We start from the raw sequence: 20,661 nt of genomic DNA on the forward strand, positions 1-20,661 counted from the left end.
TGGAACAGGGAGTTACTGAAAACCTGAAAGCACACACAAAATAACTGGGGACAGTTGAGGAAATGACGTACTACAATAGCCAGCACAGTCGCTAAAAGTAGAGAACACTATGGCCAGATGGCGGTTCAGACACATCTCGGAAGAGCTGACTGCTGAACCAGATGAAGTTTGGCCTTGGGGAGAGACGAAACCAGGCCAGAAACGTAAGCTCAGAGGTTAAGTGTGAGATTCAGTGCCACACAGTACAGCACTCGTTCAGAAGAAGCCGGGGCCAGCCCTCTGCTGCAGGGGGACACAGCACCAGCTCCCCACAGAAGAGCTCACACCCGTACAGACAGGCATCCTCTGACCATCTGCTGACCATCTGCAGCTGCTTCCCCACACCTGGGCCCCGCTTCTTCTCACTGCCCACACTATCACCATCGCTTCCCTGGGGAAGGAAGATCAAACAATGAACTTGCCAAAACACGTCAGCACCTCGTTGTGCAGAAGACAGGAGCTGGGCCACTTAGCCACGTGTTCTAATCCTAGCGAGAGCAAATAACCTGCATACAGAATGGTTCTCGATGCTTCACCACGTCGGAGTCTGGAGAGCAGATTCCCAAAGTTCACCTAACATTCAAAATGTTTCCTTTTACAGACATCAAGATGTTATTAGAGCAGGTGACATATATACACATAAAAGTTTACATGTATCTCAAGGAATAAGTTTAGTAACTAACAGGCATAAGTTCTAGTCCTATGTTGTATGATAAAATTTTTTCTTGTTTTCCAATGGGCTACAATATAAATGACTCAAAGGCAGACACAATCTGCTATTTTTCTGTCTCACTGATGGCACTGAACACAGAAAGCTCAACAGTTCTGAGGTGTTGGTCACGGTGGCCATGACCACCCATTCGGAGGGACCCTGGTTCAATCTCTTCACACATCACATGGTCATGAAACACACAGAGGGCCCCTCAAAAACATGAGAGACCATTTTATATATCGATGAGTACATATGCTCAAAATCTTACTTGTTATTACACACTTATTATTAATCACTTTATGCTTGATATTTGAAGCTCTTGAGGAAAAAAATGTTACAGTCATCATTTCATCATCTTACACATTCTGCACCTGGAACTTGTCACTATAGCAACCTGTCTCAATGCCTCTAAATATAGGGGACCCGTATGTCCGTGTGATACCCTAAAATGCTCTACCGAAACAAATACCCTAAACAAAGCCACCGAAATGCCCCCTACAGCATTCCCAATGTTCTTTGGTGACTTTCAGAGACTTACTATCAGTCTAATGCAGGATGGAATAATTCAACATCTGGTTTCATGGTTTATTTTATTCTGCATTTTTAAATGTATCGCCGGGTAAATTATTCCTTCTGTTTTCTTAAGCCTCTCAAGTTTTCACCCCAGTAATAAAAGATACCAAATGAGAAATCAAATGGAACATTTATTCCAGTAAAAGAGAAATGAAATTGTCTTTTTTGATCCTGGCATGAGATCCAAGGTTCAAAACAGACAATACTCAAAAGGCAACCTGTAACATCGCTCTAGGGGAAGCCCACATAAGCACAATTCATATGTTGTCTTGTTGGTTGTTTGGGGTTTTCTTAATGTGAGTGACATCTCTTATCAAAAATGTTCAAATCTATTTCTAATAAGTAAAATCAACATTCTGACTAGGAAAAACCCTAAAATACTGAAAATACCCCAAATATTGATTTGTAGTATTAATCAAAATAATTTTTTTATTATCAGCAAAGTCATGATCCCTTTAAGACACGATGTAAAAAAGTTAATGGAAAATAGCCCTTAAGAATACACACAAAAGTGGAAATAGATTCTAAGTAGAAGAATTCAATGTTTTTACTGTTTTTAATCTGTATTAATAATTCTATAACAAACATGATTTTTATAATTTGATAAAGTAGCCTTGATTTTTAAACATGGGATATCATAGAAGAAAATTCAATTTTTCAAAATAATTGATGCCAACAGTGAGTAAGGCACTGTGTGTCCCTGGTGGTAAGAAAAATGAAAATATAGGGGCACCCAGTGGCTCAATCAGTTAAATGTCTGGCTCTTGATATCAGCTCAGGTCATAATCTCAGAGTTGTAGGATCAGCCCTGGGTCGGGCTTCACACTAGTTGTAAAGTCTGCTTGAGATTCTTGCTCTTCCTCTTTTCTTCCCCCTTCTCTCTCTCTCTCTCTCTCTCAATCTCTCTCTCTCAAAAAAAAATATTTTTAAAAGAAGAAAGAAAAGTCAAAATATAAATAAAACAGAATGCCTCCTTCTAAAGGCTTTAACCTCGGTAGGAATCACAGTTAGAGGGGAGAATAACTACCCCTATAACTTACTCCTTACCCACGGGAGAAGACACTTCATGGCTATTTCTAATCTTTACGTGGACTTCAGAGGTTGGAAGTCATCCCAATTTTGCACATAAGGAACCTGAGGCTCAGGGCAGGAAACTGCACCCCAGACACAGCTTACTTGTGTCTGGAGTTTGCCCTCTTCACTCCATCCTCTTTACCAGCACGGTCAGACTGAGAGCAAGGAACACATACGCCAAACAAACGATATATTTTTCAAAGAGTTACTTGACACTAAAGTCTGAGAGAATGTTGTCTGAGCTCAGGGGGACATCTCCCCGAACACCCATGGTTGCTTTCCCAGCAAAGTGCAGACGAGATGGCTGCTGAGTGTTCCAGGGGATGGAATTAAAGATGAGAAAATTGATGACACTGATTTTAATGAGAGAGATACAAGTGGGAACGGCCAAGTGTCTGATTTCCAACTGAAAAACACTTTCATTAAAATACTGCGAACAGGGGCGCCTGGATGGCTCAGTGGGTTAAGCCTCTGCCTTCGGCTCAGGTGATGATCCCGGGGTCCTGGGATCGAGCCCCACATCGGGCTCTCTGCTCAGCGGGGAGCCTGTTTCCCCCCCTCTCTCTGCCTGCCTCTCTGCCTACTTGTGATCTCTGTCTTTCTGTCAAATAAATAAATAAAACCTTTTTTTAAAATACTGCAAATGCTGTTTTAAACACAGATATGTTGCACTTTTCAAGAACTTGCAAACCCATTTTCTCGATCAGTTTTTTTGAGGTACATAAACCTATAAATAAGTAAAAAATTGTTGACTGGGTTAATGAAGTGCAGAGAAGTAAACTTACTGAGGGGCACTTCGCAAGTTTACAGGAGAACTAGGACAGGAATACAGTGCTTACATGTGGCCACGTGCCCATCTGCATGCCGCAGGTGCATCGTTTCTGCCTGACTTCGTGCACATCTGCCAGAGACAGGTGCGTCTGCTTCTACATGGCTGTGTGCACATCTGCCAGAGACAGGCGCGTCTGCTTCCACGTGGCCTAGCACACATCTGCACGTGACATGTGTATTTGTAGATGGTACTGTAGCTCATGTGTGCACCCCACCCCAGGTGCTGTGAGGATTCTTTTACAATTCAGTTATCTCGGAGAGCATAAGTAAAAATCATAACATCGAGCACATTTCATAGATGTTATCTCTATCCTGAAAGTTGATTTTGCTATAAATAAACCATTAAACTTCACAGGAAGAAACTGAACTCTGATTCTCTACAGCATTGTCCTGAGGGTCACGTGGGGGAAGTGGTGGACGGAGCATTTACTGCAGGTTGATCTCATGTCAAATCCCGGCTGGTTTTCCATGCTGGTTTTGATTAGGTGACCTTCCCAAATACTAGCATTTCTGGCCCAAGTTTTCCATGGAGTGACGAGGAGTCTACATGAACTAAGGAGTAAGTAAATAAAGTCTTGCATACTCTGAAAAAATCATCACGGTCACTTAATCATCCAACAAATAACAGTGAGACCTTTTTTTTTTTTTTAAGTAGGCTCTGCTCCCAGCACGGAGCCCAGCATGTGGTTTGAACTCACAACCTGAGATCAAGACCTGAGCTGAGATCAAGAGTCGGAAGTTTAATGGACTGAGCCACCTCTCCCCAGGTGCCCCAATAGTGAGACTTTGATTCTGCAAGGGACAGAGATACTGCCAGGAGGACAGGACCGTGGAGATGAACGTGTCCCTGCCTGCCACCTGGGGCCAACCATCCAGACAGAGCCATACCTTCCTGGGGGGCTACTAGTGTCACGGCTCTGGGGAGCCTGTGTTCCTCCTGTGGCCCCACGCGTTGACACATCCATCCTCAGCCCAAGGGTCAGGGCCCAAAGGTGCAAGTTTTAGGGCTTCCCAGAAGCCCAAGTGAGCATCTGCAGGTGCCTGCTTGTGGCTGGCTTCTGGAGGGTGCTCCCTAACACACGACTCGAGGGGAGGCTTGGCCCCCCTGCTTTCTTCCTATCTGCCCTTCAGGTGGATCTGCCCACCTATCTGAAATGTCTTAACTGTGTTTCCTTTCCTCTGAGTTTGCTTCCTCTCTGTGGGAGCAGAGCTACGGTGCATGACGGCAAAGTCGAGGTCATATTCCTGAAAAAGCGCCTGGCAAGATTTTGGAATCCACTGATTCTCCTGTTGGGTCTGTCTTCAGAACACAAAACACAAGAATTACAGAATTTGTTGATACAAACCTTCCTGTCACTATCTTCACAAGGACTTTCATCTTCTTTTTCCTATTATTAAAAAAATACAGTAATCAACTATCTGCAAGAAGGACCGTGTGAAACACACCTGTCCTCCCCCTCACTTTCCTGGTTGTCGTGCGGACCCTGCAGGGCTTCCTCTCTGGCTCCGACCTGCCTCGCTCCTCTCCTTTCCCCACCTGGTTCATCAGGCTACACCTCTCCTCTCCCGAGTCGTTCTCACGCCCTTCTCAGTAAGTACCTGCTGCAGAACAGGACACACCATATTCTCGGCTCCGCAGGGATGTTCACCTGAGGGCCCCGCCCCCGCCTTCAGACCCGCGTGCAGGTCCCACTTCCCTCTTCCCCGCACCCACGACACCAGAGAATCGACTGCGCATCAGCCGCCAAAGATGCCTCCCTTGTTTTTGCTTCGTGTGACTAATGTGTGTGTTGGTGGGCTCTTCCCCTCGGACGGTTCTCAAGCCTCCAGTTCAACGACAACAGTGTGCCGTGAGCACCTGGCTAGAAAGTACACACTCCGTCTTGATTAGTTCACTTGTCTGGGCCCTTCAGATGCGTTAAATGTTGGTGTCGCTCTTTAAGGTGACAGTATTACCGACGTGTCAGGGATCATCTGCAGAAATGACGTATGTAAGGCGTTCTGAGGACGAAGAGGTGTCCGAGGAAAGCCTGGCTCTAGTTCTGCTTCCGCTCCTGATGTCATCCCCGTCTGGGCCAGAAACGTGCATCATGACCAAACAAACCCTTGTCCACACTCTCTGGGCCGGAAGAGGGCCGCGTCTGACCCTGACACCGACACAGAGCTCCTCCCGCCCCAGACCTTCCTCATGGACGCAGAGAGGGGCTGGGGGAGGTAGCAGTGAGGACCCCATGTCAATGCACCCCGAGATTCTGCTCAGGACGATACGGTGTTTGCACACAGACGGTGCTGACAGCCGCACGCCACTGCAGAGGGCCTTCATACCACTGAATGGTACTCTTAAAAATGGTCAAAATGGCAAGTGCTATGTTTTTTACATACACATAGTTTACTACAAAAAAATTTAGATAACAGAAACTCTTATGATCAAACAACAGAAATCTATATTTTAAAAATAATGTGCACAATGATACGCTGTCTTACAACTTTGCAAGGTCACTTTCATTTTACCCCAGGATGACAGACTTAAGTTTAAGCACCGTAGCCACAGGAGCTCAGAGCAAATCCACAAATGGTCACGAGACCCCTACTGCGTCAAGGCACGGTCCGGACACAGTGAAGGACACGTGACATCAAGCCTCACGCTCACCCCCACCCAAGGAACCCACAGCGGGCGCAGGAGGGACAACTGGCCTCTCGGCCAGGAAACGTTCACTAGATGTCGTTTCTTTGCTATTACTATGAGCTGTTACAGTGCACATAACACGCTTACTCTCCTTCCGATCCCTCAAAAACATGGGCTAGATTTCAGGGCCAAAACCCTTCAACCCCATGAGGCGTTTCATGCCAATAAGGAAAAGACACAGGGAAGTCCTGTTAGGATCACGGGGGAAGCAAAGATGGCGCCGTGGGGACGTCAGAGCAGGGAGGCTCTTCTGGCCGTGAGTAGTGCGACACCTGCCGCGACACCTGCCATCGCTGGGAACAGACCATGGAGCCCGGCACGGGAAACAGATCTGCTGAGAAATTAGGCACAACTAGCATATGGTTCACTACACAGGAGGAAACACAGCCTCGATCATTCACAACCGAATTCAAATCCAAGCTCCCCCACTTCCTAACTACAGGGTGGGGGCACGTGACGCACGTTCTCGCCCATCTCCTTGCTTCTGGGTCTACAAAGCTGGGTGCTGACGCCTGCTGAAGTGTGCGTGTGAGGCGAGGCAGGCCCCAGCAGCAGGGACGAGCGCAGCGCCCAGCAGAGCAAACGCTCAGCAAACAGGGAGGCTGCTCTCCCCAGAACTCCCGGCCCACCGCACGTCATCAATGTCTGGACAAGAGAGAATGGGGCCTCCGCTGCTCCGTGTCACCATCTTTCCCCAGAAGCTGAGGTGGCAAAACCAGACGGTTAAAAACCAGGCACTTGGGGTTGTGATTATTCTGATAATGCATTAAGAAAGACACTTTGATTCACTCTAACATTAGATGCCAAGTCACTAATACACACGGAAACTCCCAGAGGCCCCAGCAGATCCACACAGCGAGTCAGTAAGGCACCATGACAGACTTCAGTGGCCAGACCACACCAGGGACTCTGGCTGCCTCACAAAGTCACTGTCATCACGACGCCTGTGCCCTCTTCCTGCAGAAGTACGGCCATAGGTTACTCCATGCCTGAGCACACGAGTGTCCCTCTCCGCTCCTCCCCCGTGCAGGCAGGAGCTCTGGTGTCACTGTTCCCCATGCTCCAGGATGGACGCTCAGAAACGCTCTCCCTCCGACACCACGGCGACACCACGGCGACGAAATATTCTCCTCATCTCCAGGTCCTCCCAGCCACGTGTGCATCCACGGAAAACCACTTCCAAATCAAAAGAACAGGAGGAAGGGAGAGAGAATTGTTTGAAGTGCATTCCCTGCGACCGTCTGGCTTCCGTCATAACCCGCACCGGTGGTGAGAAACCCGAACCAACTTCCTTCCCCCCAAGCACCCTTCCCAAGGTGGGCAAGAAGCAGACAACAGCTCGGTGTAGCCCCAACCCCTTCCACCCACACTCCGGGCTCGCTTCCCTCTGTTTCTAAATGGGGAGCACGTCTACGAGTGGAAAAGGAATGGCTCACAAGGCTGCTGCATCCCCAAGTTTCCTTATAGTTCGGGAGGCTTCAGCATTAGAAGAGACTCACACTTGATACCCCACACTTATCACACAACCTCCTGCCTGGGGCCAAACAGTTTAAAACAAGAGGGGTGCCTGGACGGTTCCGTCTGGTGAGCATCTGATTCCTGATTTCAGCTCAGGTCATGATCTCAGGGTCCTGGTCAGCGGGGAGCCTGGTTCTCCCTCTCCCTCTGCCCGTCCCCCTGCTCGTGCACATCTGTCCCCCCCCCAAAAAAGGAAATTATAACTATCTGTGGTGGATATGTTAATTAGCTTGAATTGCCAAATATTCTGCAAATAAAAAAATTATGTTTTCCCAGTACACATACTTCAGATAGACTCGTCACCTCATGTCAGAGGTTATGCACCCCAGGAAGGTGCTTCCTGCTTGGAAGGCACAGCTCAGCGTCTGGGGGAGGACGGAGCAGACGCAGACACCACGCAGCCCGGGTCCGCGGGGCTGGCTCGTGCTGCCATCCGTGGAGCACGCCCCGCGTCCCTGCTTCCCCGACAACACCAGCTATTACACAACACCAGCGGTCCCAAAGCAGAACGTCTGTGGTGTTGGCAGACGTCTACACACCTACACACCTGCCGCTATTCCCCTCCCGAGGCTCCCGCTAAAAATACACCTTGAAAGTTGCTGGGAAAACAGTTTTTCAGTCTGTGACTGGAAGCATAGTAAGAGGTAATTAGGACCAGCAGAGGAGCCATTAAAACTACTCACGTGATTTCGGGCACCCGAGAGACCGGATCTAAGGGACAGCCTGTCTGGGAAGCACGCTAGGTTTCTCCCTCCGTGCTGATCCGTGTTCTGGGAAGCACTGGGCTCTCTGAATCCTTCTTCATCAAACGAGAGCTCCACCCAACATGCTAAAAGGATAAGGAGGAGCCTTCCACCCACAGCACCAGATACAAAATAAAAGTGGACTGAGCTCACCTTGTGGCTTTCAAAATCAGGGCAGTGATGAGGTATCTCTTCATCTTCCTTGACTACCTCCGCGGGTGTCTGGAGAGAAAACACACGGCGGCTTTAGTGGCAGTCGAGCGATGTCAAACCCCGGGAAAGCAGCAAAGGGGATGGAGAGCAGAGCTCTGGGGACTGCTTCTGTGGACGGAGCTGAAAGTGTGGCTGGTTTTTCCACCCTCCCTGACCTGCATTTTTACCTTCGCCCCACTTACGAAATGCTAACCTATTGAATGAAATTGTCGGGGACATCGTTCAGCAAAAACACTAGCAGCCCCTTCCGTGTAAACAGGAGCGGATTATCCCTCCAGATGCCGCTTGTCAGTGGGTAGCAGAAGCCTGTGGTCCTCCGCGTGCCGCTGGGGCCCCAGTCAGAGCCCTCCTCCCCGGCGTTCAAGCCCGGCCCGCCACAGCCCGGGCGGTCCCGCTCCTCACACGGCAGGCCGCCTCGCGCCCAGGGGCATCACGTCCCAGGTTTTGTGACTTGTCAGCAAAACGCAGTGGGCTGTGTTTCACTGCTGCCCTGGGTACTCTCCACGAGGGGGAAGCCACGTGGTCCTGTGGCTAAGAAAGAAAGGGTCCCTCAGAGCGACATCACTGTATTTCTGTGCCCGTCAGGGTAGATGCGCCCCGTGTCCACTGCGGGCTGGCGAGGGGGTCCCCTGCTCATCCGTCACCCAGGACGCCAGACCGATAGATGTCAACTCCTTGCGTTTCCACGGCTTCAGAGTCAGAGGGACAGTGTGGCTGTCAACGCCTCTGCCCAGACGTGCGGCCCATGACAGCCGCTCATGCGTCATCAGTGAAGGCTGAGAAGCCGCACCTGAGTTCAAGTGGGCGGAGGAGGAGTCTCCCAGCAAACGGCCATGGCGGGTGCCCATGAGGAGACCTAAGGACCCACAGCTCCTGCCAGCTGACCCTGGAAGGTGCAAGACTGAGTCTGGGGCTAGGTAGACGTGTGGTCCACATGGTCCCCCTAGCCCGGACCTCGGCTGTCCAAACGTTCCGAAAACTCAGAGCCTGCATGAGCACTGCCGTCCTGCGGTCCACACAGAAAAGTAACCGTGACGTAGGGACTGCCCCAACCGCAGGAAGAAACAAACATGACAAGCACATTCTCTCACAGGGTCGCCGATGCCAACGCTTGCTTCGTTCATTTATTCAGCAACATACACAGAATGAGGGGCCCCGCGGTCCTGGCCCAGGTTGGTGACAGAGAATGCAAACCAGCGTGGCCCCTGAGAAGCTCAGCCACACGGGAGACAAATGTTAATTAAGTCACACAATTAAGTATAAAACCTCAACTGTGATATGCTTTGTAAGAGGGACTCAGGGAGCTAAATGGGCTGCCATGGGCCTTAACAACACAGGAGACCATGGAACATTTCCTCTGCTCTGCCTACAACTTGAAATATGAGGGATGAAATCCTTAATATGTAAGAGGTTAAAGAAAATATTGCAGACAAAGGGGCGGGCATGTGGTGGTCTTCCTGCGGGAGGACGCGCTGAGACTGAGGGGTATAGGGGGTTGTCAGCCTGCGGGCGGTCACGGTAATCTAGCCAGGGATGTGGTAGCCACGGCCGGAGGGATGGTGCTGAGACAGAGAGGATGGGCGCTTCCAGACACATTCAGAGGAGGTAAAACTTGCAGGTTTTGAGGCGGTCTGGGTGCAGAAGGGCTGAAGCAGTCAGTCCCGGGAACGTCTCTGAGTTTGTTTTTTGTCTGACTGGATGGACGCGTGTCACACGCCACTGAGACAGGGAGAGCGCAGCGTGTGCGGACGGTATGGAAGGACAGTCGCGCATTCCTGCTGTGCTGAATTAGTGTCTCAGAACATCTAGCAGGGGGTGTCAGCTCCTGGGGTGTGTCCTCTGGATGTGTGTGTGTCTGGATGCATGTGTGTGTATAGATGCATGTGTGTGTCTACCTGTGTGTCTGTGTGTACGTCTGGACCCCAGAAAAGAGACCTGCAGAGAGACTGCCGCCATAGTGATGGAGAGTTCTGTCTGGGGAGAAGATGTAGAGCAATCACTAGCCTGACCTGACCCGGGTAGACCTCCAGCATTCCGTGCCAAGCGGAGGACTGGAGGTCTGCCGAGAAGAATGAGAACGGGCCCCCGGCTGGCTCACTTGGGACAGCACGTGATTCTTGATCTCCAGGCTGTGAGTTTGAGCCCCATGTTAGGTGGAGAGATGACTTAAAAAATAAACTCTCTACAGGCACCTGGGTGGCTCAGTGGGTGAAGTGTATGCCTTCGGCTCAGGTTCTGATCTCAGGGTCCTGGCGTTGAGCCCTGCATTGGGCTCCCTGCTCAGCGGGGAGTGTGCTCTCGCTCACTCTCTCTCTCTCCCTAGCTCTCACTCTCTCTCAAATAAATAAATGAAAATATTTTTTAAAAAATTAAATAAACTCTTCAGAAAAAAAGAATAGAGTTGAGTGGCCAGACAGATGGAAGGAAGGAAAATGCGGAGCCGGTGGGTCTTGAAGGAAAAAGGAGCAGCCGAACACAGCGGCTGCAGGGGAAAGGCCAGGTGCAGTGAGAACGGAGAAGTGGGGGGGTTGGGGGCATGAGGTCGACAGCTGTTCCACATCATTGTAGACAGAAGCCAGGAGGGGCCGAGGAGAGGGACGGGATGGACAAGAGTGGGGAGAGGAGAGACCCTCCCTCCAAGGACTGGGAAAGACGGACTTGCCAAAGGAGGGATGGTTCTGGTTATAACCACTGGTTCCGGCCTGTGCACCATCCAGCCAGGAGGACGCGAGTGAAGGGAGAGGGTCAGCCTACCCAGAAGAGGGGGAACGAGTAACTGATGGCTCCAGACTCTGGAGGGGCTCTGAGGGGACAGCGTCCAGAGTCAGGCGAAGGTCGGAGGACGGGCAGTCCCATCACGAAGACGGGAGATTCGTGCGCAGACCCTAGAGCTGCCCACCTCCTACCCAGTCCTCGCCTCGTTCCTTGCTAAGACAACAAGCCTATCTCGGGTGCCAGGCACACAATTCAGAAGGGCCTGTGCCCCTTTCCAGACACCAGATGCAGATGCCGGCAGGTCTGTGCTAGCAAAGCCCCATTGCCTCTCCCAGCTCCTGACACGGACGAGGCAGACACGTGAGGTCGATTTCGGGAGGGCCCCGGGAAGGACTCGCACTCCTTGAGAAAGGCATAGGGAAAGCAAGTCTCTCTCTTCTTCTCGTCAGCTTTCATGTGTCTCGACGTGCCACCCAGAGCAGAGCCAAACATCTTGAGACCGTGAGGAAAGAAGCCTGAGACCAGAAGCCAGTGTGCAGGGGGAGGTGGGCAGGGCGGTGCCAGGAACCGGGTCCCGGTGGCTCCACTGAGCTGCTGAGCCGGCCGACCCTGCAAGCTCCCATGACACGGGAGGCCTCCAGACTCGTGTCACACAGCCTCCAGACTCGTGTCACACCGCCTGACACGCGTGCCTTATGTGTAAGCCGCTTCTCTGTAGGTTTCTCTTCGGTCCAGCTAGAAGCATCCTAACAGATACAGGACGGATTACACTTTCTACTGGGTTCATTAAAGCGAGCACCGCGGGACCGTTGTTAGCTGAGTCCCAGTGGCTCCGTGCTCCCAAAAGTGCCAAACTTCAAAGCTCCCTTACGTCCTTTCTAATGAAACAATGCAGAGAGGACACAAATTTGGACTGACCTTCTCCTAATCAGTCCAGATTGTTTTGATTTTACTTCCGTTACTGTCTCATTCTTAGCTCTTTCTCTAGAGTGAAATGAATTCAAGTTCAGGGGCAGTGCTCTGGCGGCCACAGGAGATCTAAGTGAAGGCGCCTTCCCCGCGCACCGCTCCTGGGGGCTCTGAAAATGACTGTGATTCAGTAGAGGTGAGAACCGGACCCAGTCCTCGTCATTTCAGTCGGTCCACCCTTCCTGAGCTTGGACGGGACCTGCCTAGCCCCAGTCGGGGAAAGACAGGCTGACGATACTCTAGGAGGACAGAACTGGTCCCTGCACCCTCCCCCTGGAAAAAAAATCGAAGGTCAGAGTCCTGAACTAAACAGAGCCCACCATTCTAGGCACTTTTCTGTCCTTTTAGAGAGTTTACAAAAATAAATGTAACTTAAAGCTGGCAGGAGACATGGCTTTTGTGAAAAATGTGTACTCTAAATCAAGTAGAACTTCAACATCACTGTTTTAATATCTGGGTGCCGGGTTTGTGCAGACTGTGAAGAAGCATTTCCTGAACACGGGGATTCATAACGCAGGACTCCGAAAGGAAGGCTGGTGTAAAACCCGCCTCTCCCAGAAAATCGAAGCTGATGGAAAATTTAAACCCTCACTGAAGACCTGCGACAGAAATGTTGGCAGGGGACATAGCATGTGCTGTTAAGTCAAAGGAAAACAAAAAACATTGAAGACAAATTGTAATATCTTAGAAACAAAAACTCAAAAGGAGACAATGTAGCATAGAAAAAAAGGAAATGTGAGTAAAGAGAACTATAACCCAGGTCCAGATAGACGGCCCCCAGCATAATCCTTCATAACATCCAGCGCGTCCCTCCCTGCCCCTCCCGTTCTGTTTCCCACGTGCTGTCCTTCCATCTTGGTCAGGAGCCGCTTGGTTGAGGGTTCCATGACATTGAAGCTTTAGCAGTGATGACACATGTAAGCGAGGTCACAGAGTTAAGTGAGAAGAGCATATCTGACTTGGCACCTCGATGTCATTTCTCTCAGGAGCCAAAGATGGACATCAACGGAATTCTGTGGTCTCGATGCCAAGTTGAGAAAAGCTCAAGGATGAGCTTCCAGCACCAGCAACCCTGGATGTAAGAAGGTGCCATCCACCACGGCAGGAGGAAGAGAACGTACAGACACCGATTACATATGTCTGTCTCCACTGGGAGAAAACCGAGAGACAGAAGGTGGAGGTTAGAAACACTGGCATGTGTCGCTGGAAGTATGTATCGATCTTTGGGAGTGAATCACAAAGAAAACGACGGGAAGACAGACCACAAAAAATGGGAACATTTTAGGAATCAGAACACAGGTCAAAACGCAAAATTAACAGTCATCTTGGTCGGTCAGGGAGAGCAATGCTCAAAGCAGCCACAGCCCCTTTTCTGACACTCCCTGACCCACATTCTGACTCCCCCAACCTCCCCTCTCTTCACAGCAGCAAGAGATTTTCCAACTGACTTTCAAGAACAGGGAAGTTTCTAGGCTTGGAGCACAGGAAAGATTGAAGGCGACACAGTGGGAGTCTTGCTCTTCACCTCAAAAAGCGGACATTCCATTCTCCTGGCAGGAGCAGAGGACAGCCCCGCTCTGTTCATCAAAAGCGATGGGAGCTCAGCAACGTGCAGGCATGTTGCCGTGGTAAAAAGAGCGGCCGCCAGTGTGAGTTTGCCCCTCGCCGATGCTCCCGCCTTCTGCTGACCATGGGGACCATCGACTGCTCAGGGGCACTCGCCCTAAAACTATCCCCTCGGGTATGGAGGATGCCCGATTCTGGAGGTTCCCCTCACCGGTCAGGCTTGACTCTAAATTCATAAATTGATTACTTGGGATGTTACATTTTGTAACATTGTATCTTTACAGTGATACTAAAATGAAGACAAGGCGACGACACAAGCATAAGAAATAACATTGTCACATGGTCGGGCTCGCCCACAAGGTTATAGCCAGTTACTCGAAACATGAGCGAAGAAGTGCGGGTTATTACAAAAGCCAACACCATAATCAAATAGTCTTATCCTAAGGCCAGGCCCTCCTCCATGAATGGACTGGGGAGTCCTAAGGGCATCGGTATAAACAAGCATCACCCCCGCCTCTCGCAAGGAAACCAGTAACCCCAGCACGCACCAGAGCTCACCCAGCACAGCCACACAGAACTAAGACAAACACACGGTTCTCCGGGCCTGTGGGCCACTGTGACACGGACCCCCACCCAGGCCAGGGCTGCCCGTAGTGGAGCGTCCATCCGCTGGGTGAGGACCCACCCAGGGAACCCACCAAACCACATCGTGCTCTCCTGCCCCACAATACCACCTTCTTCCCACGCCGGGAGAAAGGCAGTCCTTGGACACTGCGCACCGGCAAGCCTACAGTGTGTTTCGTGGGGATCCTAGAAGGAAAATCATTCCTGGGAAAGGAAATGCGAGTTGACCTAAAAGCTTAAACATTATTTTAATTTGGGAACTTCTCTGAAACACTGAATACGCTAACACACACTGTGGTTCCCCGAGGGACCGACAGGAAAGGCAGCGCTTCCCAAACCTAACTGACCACAGGGACCTTGTTTTCAAAGAGGCAGAGCTCAGTCTGGGGACTTGGTCCATCTCCAAGAACCAGACTTCACCTCAACCTGCTGTGCCTTACATCCATTTATCCAATCCCCGGAATTTTCTTGCATTTATTCAATAGGACTGAAGAAGCTTGTGCTGAGCCCCTGCTGGGTGTCAGGAAATGGCACAGCGGGTGGCGAGAAGACTGCCCAGGTGAGCTGTGCCCCCCACCCCTCACTCAGCAACTCCAGCCCCTCATCTCCAGCTCCCACAGGTGCAGCAGGTCTGTGTCTCTGCTTGCACACTACACACACACACACACACACACACACACACACACACACACGACATCACAGGGAGGGTGCTGACCTAACCCCCACTGCTCTAGTCTTAATGCCCACAGATGCAGCCGCAGCTGGGAGTCCCGTTGTCTCCTTGTCCTTCGAAGCCACAGAACTTGGTCCCCTGACAGCTACGACGCGGCTCAGTGCACTGAGAAATCAGCAGTCGCGGGCGCACAGAAGGACGGTCAGACGGAGAGCAGCACGGCGGCTGCTTTCTGACACCCCGCACCCGCCCTGGCCTCTCCTCTCTCTGACCACCTCTCCCGCCTTCCTGACTCCCCTCTGCAGAGCCTCACCTTTGGGCTAGTACAGTCCTTCTGGGAACCCCCTTCACCACACAACCTCGAAAGCATTGGAAATCAGACACTAGCAACAGAAACTCATGAGTATGTTTATTGCTCGCAATTACAAAAACAGTATTTGTGACACTAGAATTTTCCTTGTGCTGAAAACTTGCACCAGCTGCTCACAGTCCACAACCCAGAACGATAATCCGCATTGGACGGGGTGGGGGGTGCTAATTTTTAGTATAAAAGTAACTACTTAAAATGTCTTATTTATTACAAAAAGCCTTAAATGTTCAATAAAAATACAGCGTTATTTTGAGTTTTAAGAGAAAACTAACTCTGTCTTTTTTCATGATTGAGAAAAAGAATAAATAATATCACTACAATCTAGAAAATACAACGGGACGCAATGGGAAAGTGCTCAAAATGCCAGGGGAAGCGGCCAGTGCCTTGATATGGTCTATCACACCCGGTCCTATATCACGGAAAAGAAAAACAGCAGAAGTTACCAATAAAGGGAGAGAAGTAAGAGTGACTGATTTTCGAAGGAGGAGCCGGAAGCTCGCTGTCCCCCGGGTTTGGCCGTGGAACCACAGAGTCGGGACTGGGGCGGAGTCTGAGTCAGAGGGATGAGAACGGGACTCACACGCAGACACCGACCTTTTACAGAGCCTGTATTCTTTTCTCAAAAACAATTAGAAATGTCTCCTAGGGGCGCCTGGGTGTCTCAGTCGTTGAGGGTCTGCCTTCAGCTTAGGTCCTGGGATGGAGTCCCACCCTGGGGTGGGGGGTGCTCCTGCTCAGCAGAAAGTCCGCTTCTCCCTCTGCCTATGCCCCTGCTCCAGCTCTCATGCACACCCTAAGTAAAATCTTAGGAAGAAAGGGAGAGAGGGAGGGAGGGAGGGAGGGAGAAACTTGTAGTGTTTTCAGGAAGATTCTGGGGGACAAAGCCATGCAGTTCAGAGCTCACCTGCCCACCTGCCCTTTGCGGGAGCAGGAGTTGAGACCACAGGCCCATGGAAACGTGACCTGCTCCCTGGGCAGGTGAGGGCATGAGGCCCCTGTGCTTCTGCTCTGTCCCGGCTGAGGCTGACTCCCTCACACCTCATCTGCTTCCCTCCACTCCCCCCAGGCCTTCCCCAGACTCTAAGCCTCTGTAAGCCCGAGGGAAGGAAGCAGAGAGGCCCAGGCATTGGACCAGGAGCTCACACATGCACTGCCTCCCTTAGCCCCACACGAACCTGCCCGGTGGCACATGCCCACCGTGTAGACAAGGAGATAGGGGTCGGAGGTCAGAAAGCAGGCGGTGAGAGACCTGTGCCTCCCCAGCTCATCGCCCCACGCACCACTCATTCCATCACCCTGTCATGCACCCGTGGTCACTCAGGACCTTCTCCCTGCCAGGGCCTGTGCCAGGGACAAGGGTGACTGCAGTGAGCACAGCAGGCAGACCCCTCTGTGTTAGAAAAGGTACCGCAATCAAGTCACAACAAAGCTAACTATGCAGGGGCACCTGGGCGGGTCAGTGGATTAAGCCTCTGCCTTTGCCTCAGGTCATGATCTCGGGGTCCCGGGATTGAGCCCTGCATCGGGCTCTGCTCATCAGGGAGCCTGCTTCCCCCTCCCTCTCTGCCTACTTGTGATCTCTCTTTCTCTGTCAAATAAATAAAATCTTTAAAAAAAAAAAAAAGCTAAGTATGCAGCCACAGACCATGCCAAGTGCTCAGAACAGTCCCCAAAGCAGAAGAACCCACCGGGGGGAGGGGCAGGCAGGAAAAGGTGTGATGCGGGACCCAGAAGATGAGCAGTAACTGACCAGAGGGGGCATAGAACATGCTAGAGGCCCGGCGAGCGTGGAGTGGGGGGAGGAGACGGCGGGCAGGTGGGCTGATGCAGCTCAGATGGTCGTAGGCAGGGTCGTGCGACCCCTGCTACCCACCTGGTCTGCAGGCGCCTCCACGTGCAGTCCATCGTCCTCTCTGACTTCTGGTGCCCCTTGGGTTTCCATGTGAGGAGTCTGGGCTTTGTACACGTCACCTTCTGGAGGAAAACAGCACAAACAGGTGTTTAAGCCGACGTCCCAGCACATTCTCTGGCCCAAACCAAGGTCGCGGCTCGGCACCACTGAGTTTCCGATGTGGTGCACGGGCAGCTGGCCCTGGAGCCCTGAATCCCACCACGGGATCCCCACGGCCTTGCTTCTGCCTCCGTGTCTGCACGGACGGTCGTCCCTGCGTCCTGCCCCAGAGACAAGACTTGCCAGACGCTTGGCAAACGTGTGTCCAGCCGACTCCAAAATCGCCACAAAGCAACCCCCCGCCCGACACCAAAGTCCTAGTCTGAGGACATGCACCTCGGTTACTTCAAGAACTTCCTTTGAAGTAACGAACTAAATGAGTTTTAACCGACGAGGTATTAAAACCGCACGTCGGGAAGCAGTTGGCTGAGCCCACAAGGAGAAGCCCCTCACCGGCCCCACCGCCGCACATGCCACAGGCTCACAGATCCGCAGGTGCTCGAAAACCTTGTCCTCACCCTGCCAGGACTTCAGTGACTGCAAAAGGACCGGCCACTTGCCTCAGCCCCCAGAGGATGTCACCACGGTCGTGATGGCCTCAGTGACGGCAGCTCATTCTACTTCTTGTCCTTCCCCGCCCCTCCCAGCCCTCAGCCCCAGGAGGACCGTCACACAGTCCTCAGCGGAAGGGATGACGGTAAGAAGATGGCCGGGGGCGGCGTCCGTGGGCCCGCAGGGTGCCAGATCCTCCTCTACCTGCTTGGTATTAGCACGCGCACAAGTCTCTGAAGATCCTACTGTGCCCGTTTGTAGAGAAGCAGCGTGCAGAGGGCCCCACGCTCGGGACCGCACTCAGGACCACGCCGGGAGGGCCGTGCCCGGAACCTGGGCCCCAGCACAGCACGCTGCTTCCCGGAGAGAAGGTCAGGTGCCTGCCGGGCAGGCCAGCCACACAGTACAGGCTTTGTCAAAAAGGAAACTTCTCATGCACTGATTAAAGTCTCTTTTACGGGGACTACAGGGTCAGTAGGCTCTGGTCTTCGGCCCATGCTGGCCATGGTCAGCTCTAATCGCACACTGTGTCAGCCGTGCCCACCAGCCAGGAGCGCTGTGAGTGCCCAGCGTCCACACCAGGGCCTGGTGCACAGCCGCACAGCACCGTCATCTGGGATGGGAAGGCCCAACGGGGACGGGGAGCAGGAGAGAAGCGCAGGGAGACGGTCAGGACGTCACCAGGAAAGTGGCAGAGGGTTCCCGGGAAGCAGAGAGAAGACGGGCGCACGAAGAGGAGGAAGCCGGACTCGCTGCCCTCCTTCCCCTGGTCCTAGCCTCTGTGTCACCAGCCCCCGGCGATGCCCCTGGGACACACACCGATGGGACGTGGGGCAGCTGGCTCCGAGCCAGGGCTCCGTAGAATAGAAGCAAGAGCAGAAAAAGTATTTTTTCTAATTATTTCGTTTTAAAGTCAGCTCCAAAGTTTACTCTTTCAAATTCCCTCACACTTAAAAAGTAAACCCACACAATTCCAGTGGATTTGAGTATCACGTTTCCCTCCCAAGGCTAAGTAGTTTGCAAGTTGTTTACTGCATCGCCGGTCCTTAGGGGAAAGCGTGCCCGCCCAGATGCTCACGGAGACACAGAATCCCTGCATTGATCTGGGAGGGCTTCCTGGTTGGGGAAGCCCATCGCCTTCAGCACTGGGAATCTGTTTCTCTCCTCTCACTACCACGGCCCCTGGAGCTGAATGTCTCATTTGTGAACCAGTCACACGTCCAGTGCTACAATCAGTTACAAGCCCCGTGTCTGCAGAGGAGTGGCCCGGGGAAAAGCACATTCTTAGGATGGCAGCATTTTTTCCCGCCCACAGCCAGACGGACTCACATTACCTGTGCCGCCTTGCATTAAATGATCCACGAGCATTTTCTTCTTTGCCTCTTTGGCATAAAAAACAGAATCTTCTCCCTTACAGGGAATGTTGTCGTACTTATGAGGTTCTTTTCCTTTGATGTCCTCCTAAGGTACAAATTAAGAATAAAAAGTGTGAGGAACAGCAGTGTCCCTGAGTCTTACCCGTTGGTTTGAGAACGACCAGGCGAGCCTCGTTCGGGTACCTCAGAGAACGTTCCCTCCTAGCACCCAGGTCTGGACGGCCCGTCCCTTACACTTCTCTTCAGCAAAGTGGCAAAACACACCCCTCCCACGGCGAGGACAGCCCTTCCCAGGAAGGGAAGGCCAGTCGTCCCCCTGGAGGTACTCCCAAGCCCCCGTAAGTCCCGACAAAATGAGGGGAGGCTTTGGAAGGGGGGCAGGTGAGTCTGAAGAGGTCCGTGTGGTTTTAGACACACCTAGAAGCCTCATAAAATCACTGTTTTCAACACCGACAAAACTGTTGCCCTGGAACCCCTGAGCAAGGGGCGCATCTCTGATAAAAGGCTATTCAACATGTTTTCCGAGACAGGTTGGTTTTGGATTGAGACACAGGGAAACTCAGATGGTCTGAAAGAAATCCACAGACAGTAATGACCGAGCACAAAGGGTCACAGTGGACAAGGAGCTCATTCTGAGCACATCCCCGCTCTGCTCCGCACACCACCTTTCCAGCTTCCCTGTTCTCTGTCTCTACTGAACGCAGGCGGGACTATATAAATTGGGATTTCTCCCGAGCTCTCTACGGCGCCTCCCTGTACCATCAACATTATTTATGGCACAAACGACCGGCTGCTCTGTCCTTGCAGAAGTTAAAGTGCATAAGGTCGTCCCACGACCAAATACAAGAACCAAGCGAAGTCTTTCTACCTACTTTAAGGGGCTTCCCTAAAAGCTGCAATCATGCCCACAAGTATTGGAACAAGATCTTGGCAGAACGGGTCGTAGAAACAGAACACAGTAAGTGCTGCTTGTGTTTGGAGCAGCCGGGGGATGGGATTCAGAAAACCTGCTTCACTCCACGCATCGCTGACACCGATTCTCGCAACCATTTTCGTCCTTGGCCTCTACAAGACATCCTGTGTCCACTGCCACCTCGGAAGTAATATATAAAGTGACACAGGAAGGGTCCCACCCTCCTCACGAGGACACAGTGCGACCATGGGGCAGAGCAAAGTGCATAGCGAAAGCCAAGACCATCGCAGCCCAACCCCCGGGCCCCCCGGCCTCCCGACCCCAGATGCGGTAACACGACAGAGCTGAGCGGGTCCACACCGACCTGGAAGGTGGCCCGAGACACAAAGGACTCAGGGCCAGCGTGATGGCAGATGAAGAGCGGGCCTAAGTTCAATAAACTGATTTCACTGTCTAATCTCGTACGTTACCACAGCACCTGACAGGAACGTGAGTTCCTAGAAGCTCCGTACTTCTACAAGCCCCAAAACCTGGAGCCGTGCTAGGTTAGCTTCTCACCAGGT

At 51.9% G+C, this 20,661-nt stretch overlaps 1 protein-coding gene across 1 annotated transcript in view; it reads right to left on the reverse strand.

Annotated features, from left to right (window-relative positions):
• Window positions 1-229: 229 nt before the first annotated feature.
• The window catches only part of LOC111154147 (doublecortin domain containing 2C), a 74,726-nt gene continuing 54,294 nt past the window's right edge, over window positions 230-20,661 (reverse strand). The window contains exons 7-10 of the mRNA XM_022513561.1: window positions 19,144-19,270; window positions 17,180-17,280; window positions 8,330-8,398; window positions 230-430 (exon numbers count right to left, since the gene is read on the reverse strand). Of these exons, the coding sequence (XP_022369269.1) occupies window positions 230-430; window positions 8,330-8,398; window positions 17,180-17,280; window positions 19,144-19,270 (498 nt within the window). The remainder of the gene's footprint in view (window positions 431-8,329; window positions 8,399-17,179; window positions 17,281-19,143; window positions 19,271-20,661) is intronic.

The sequence above is a fragment of the Enhydra lutris genome, unplaced genomic scaffold, assembly GCF_002288905.1.
Source record: "Enhydra lutris kenyoni isolate GAN:26980312 unplaced genomic scaffold, ASM228890v2 scaffoldscaffold35, whole genome shotgun sequence".
In the NCBI taxonomy this organism is placed as follows: domain Eukaryota; kingdom Metazoa; phylum Chordata; class Mammalia; order Carnivora; family Mustelidae; genus Enhydra; species Enhydra lutris.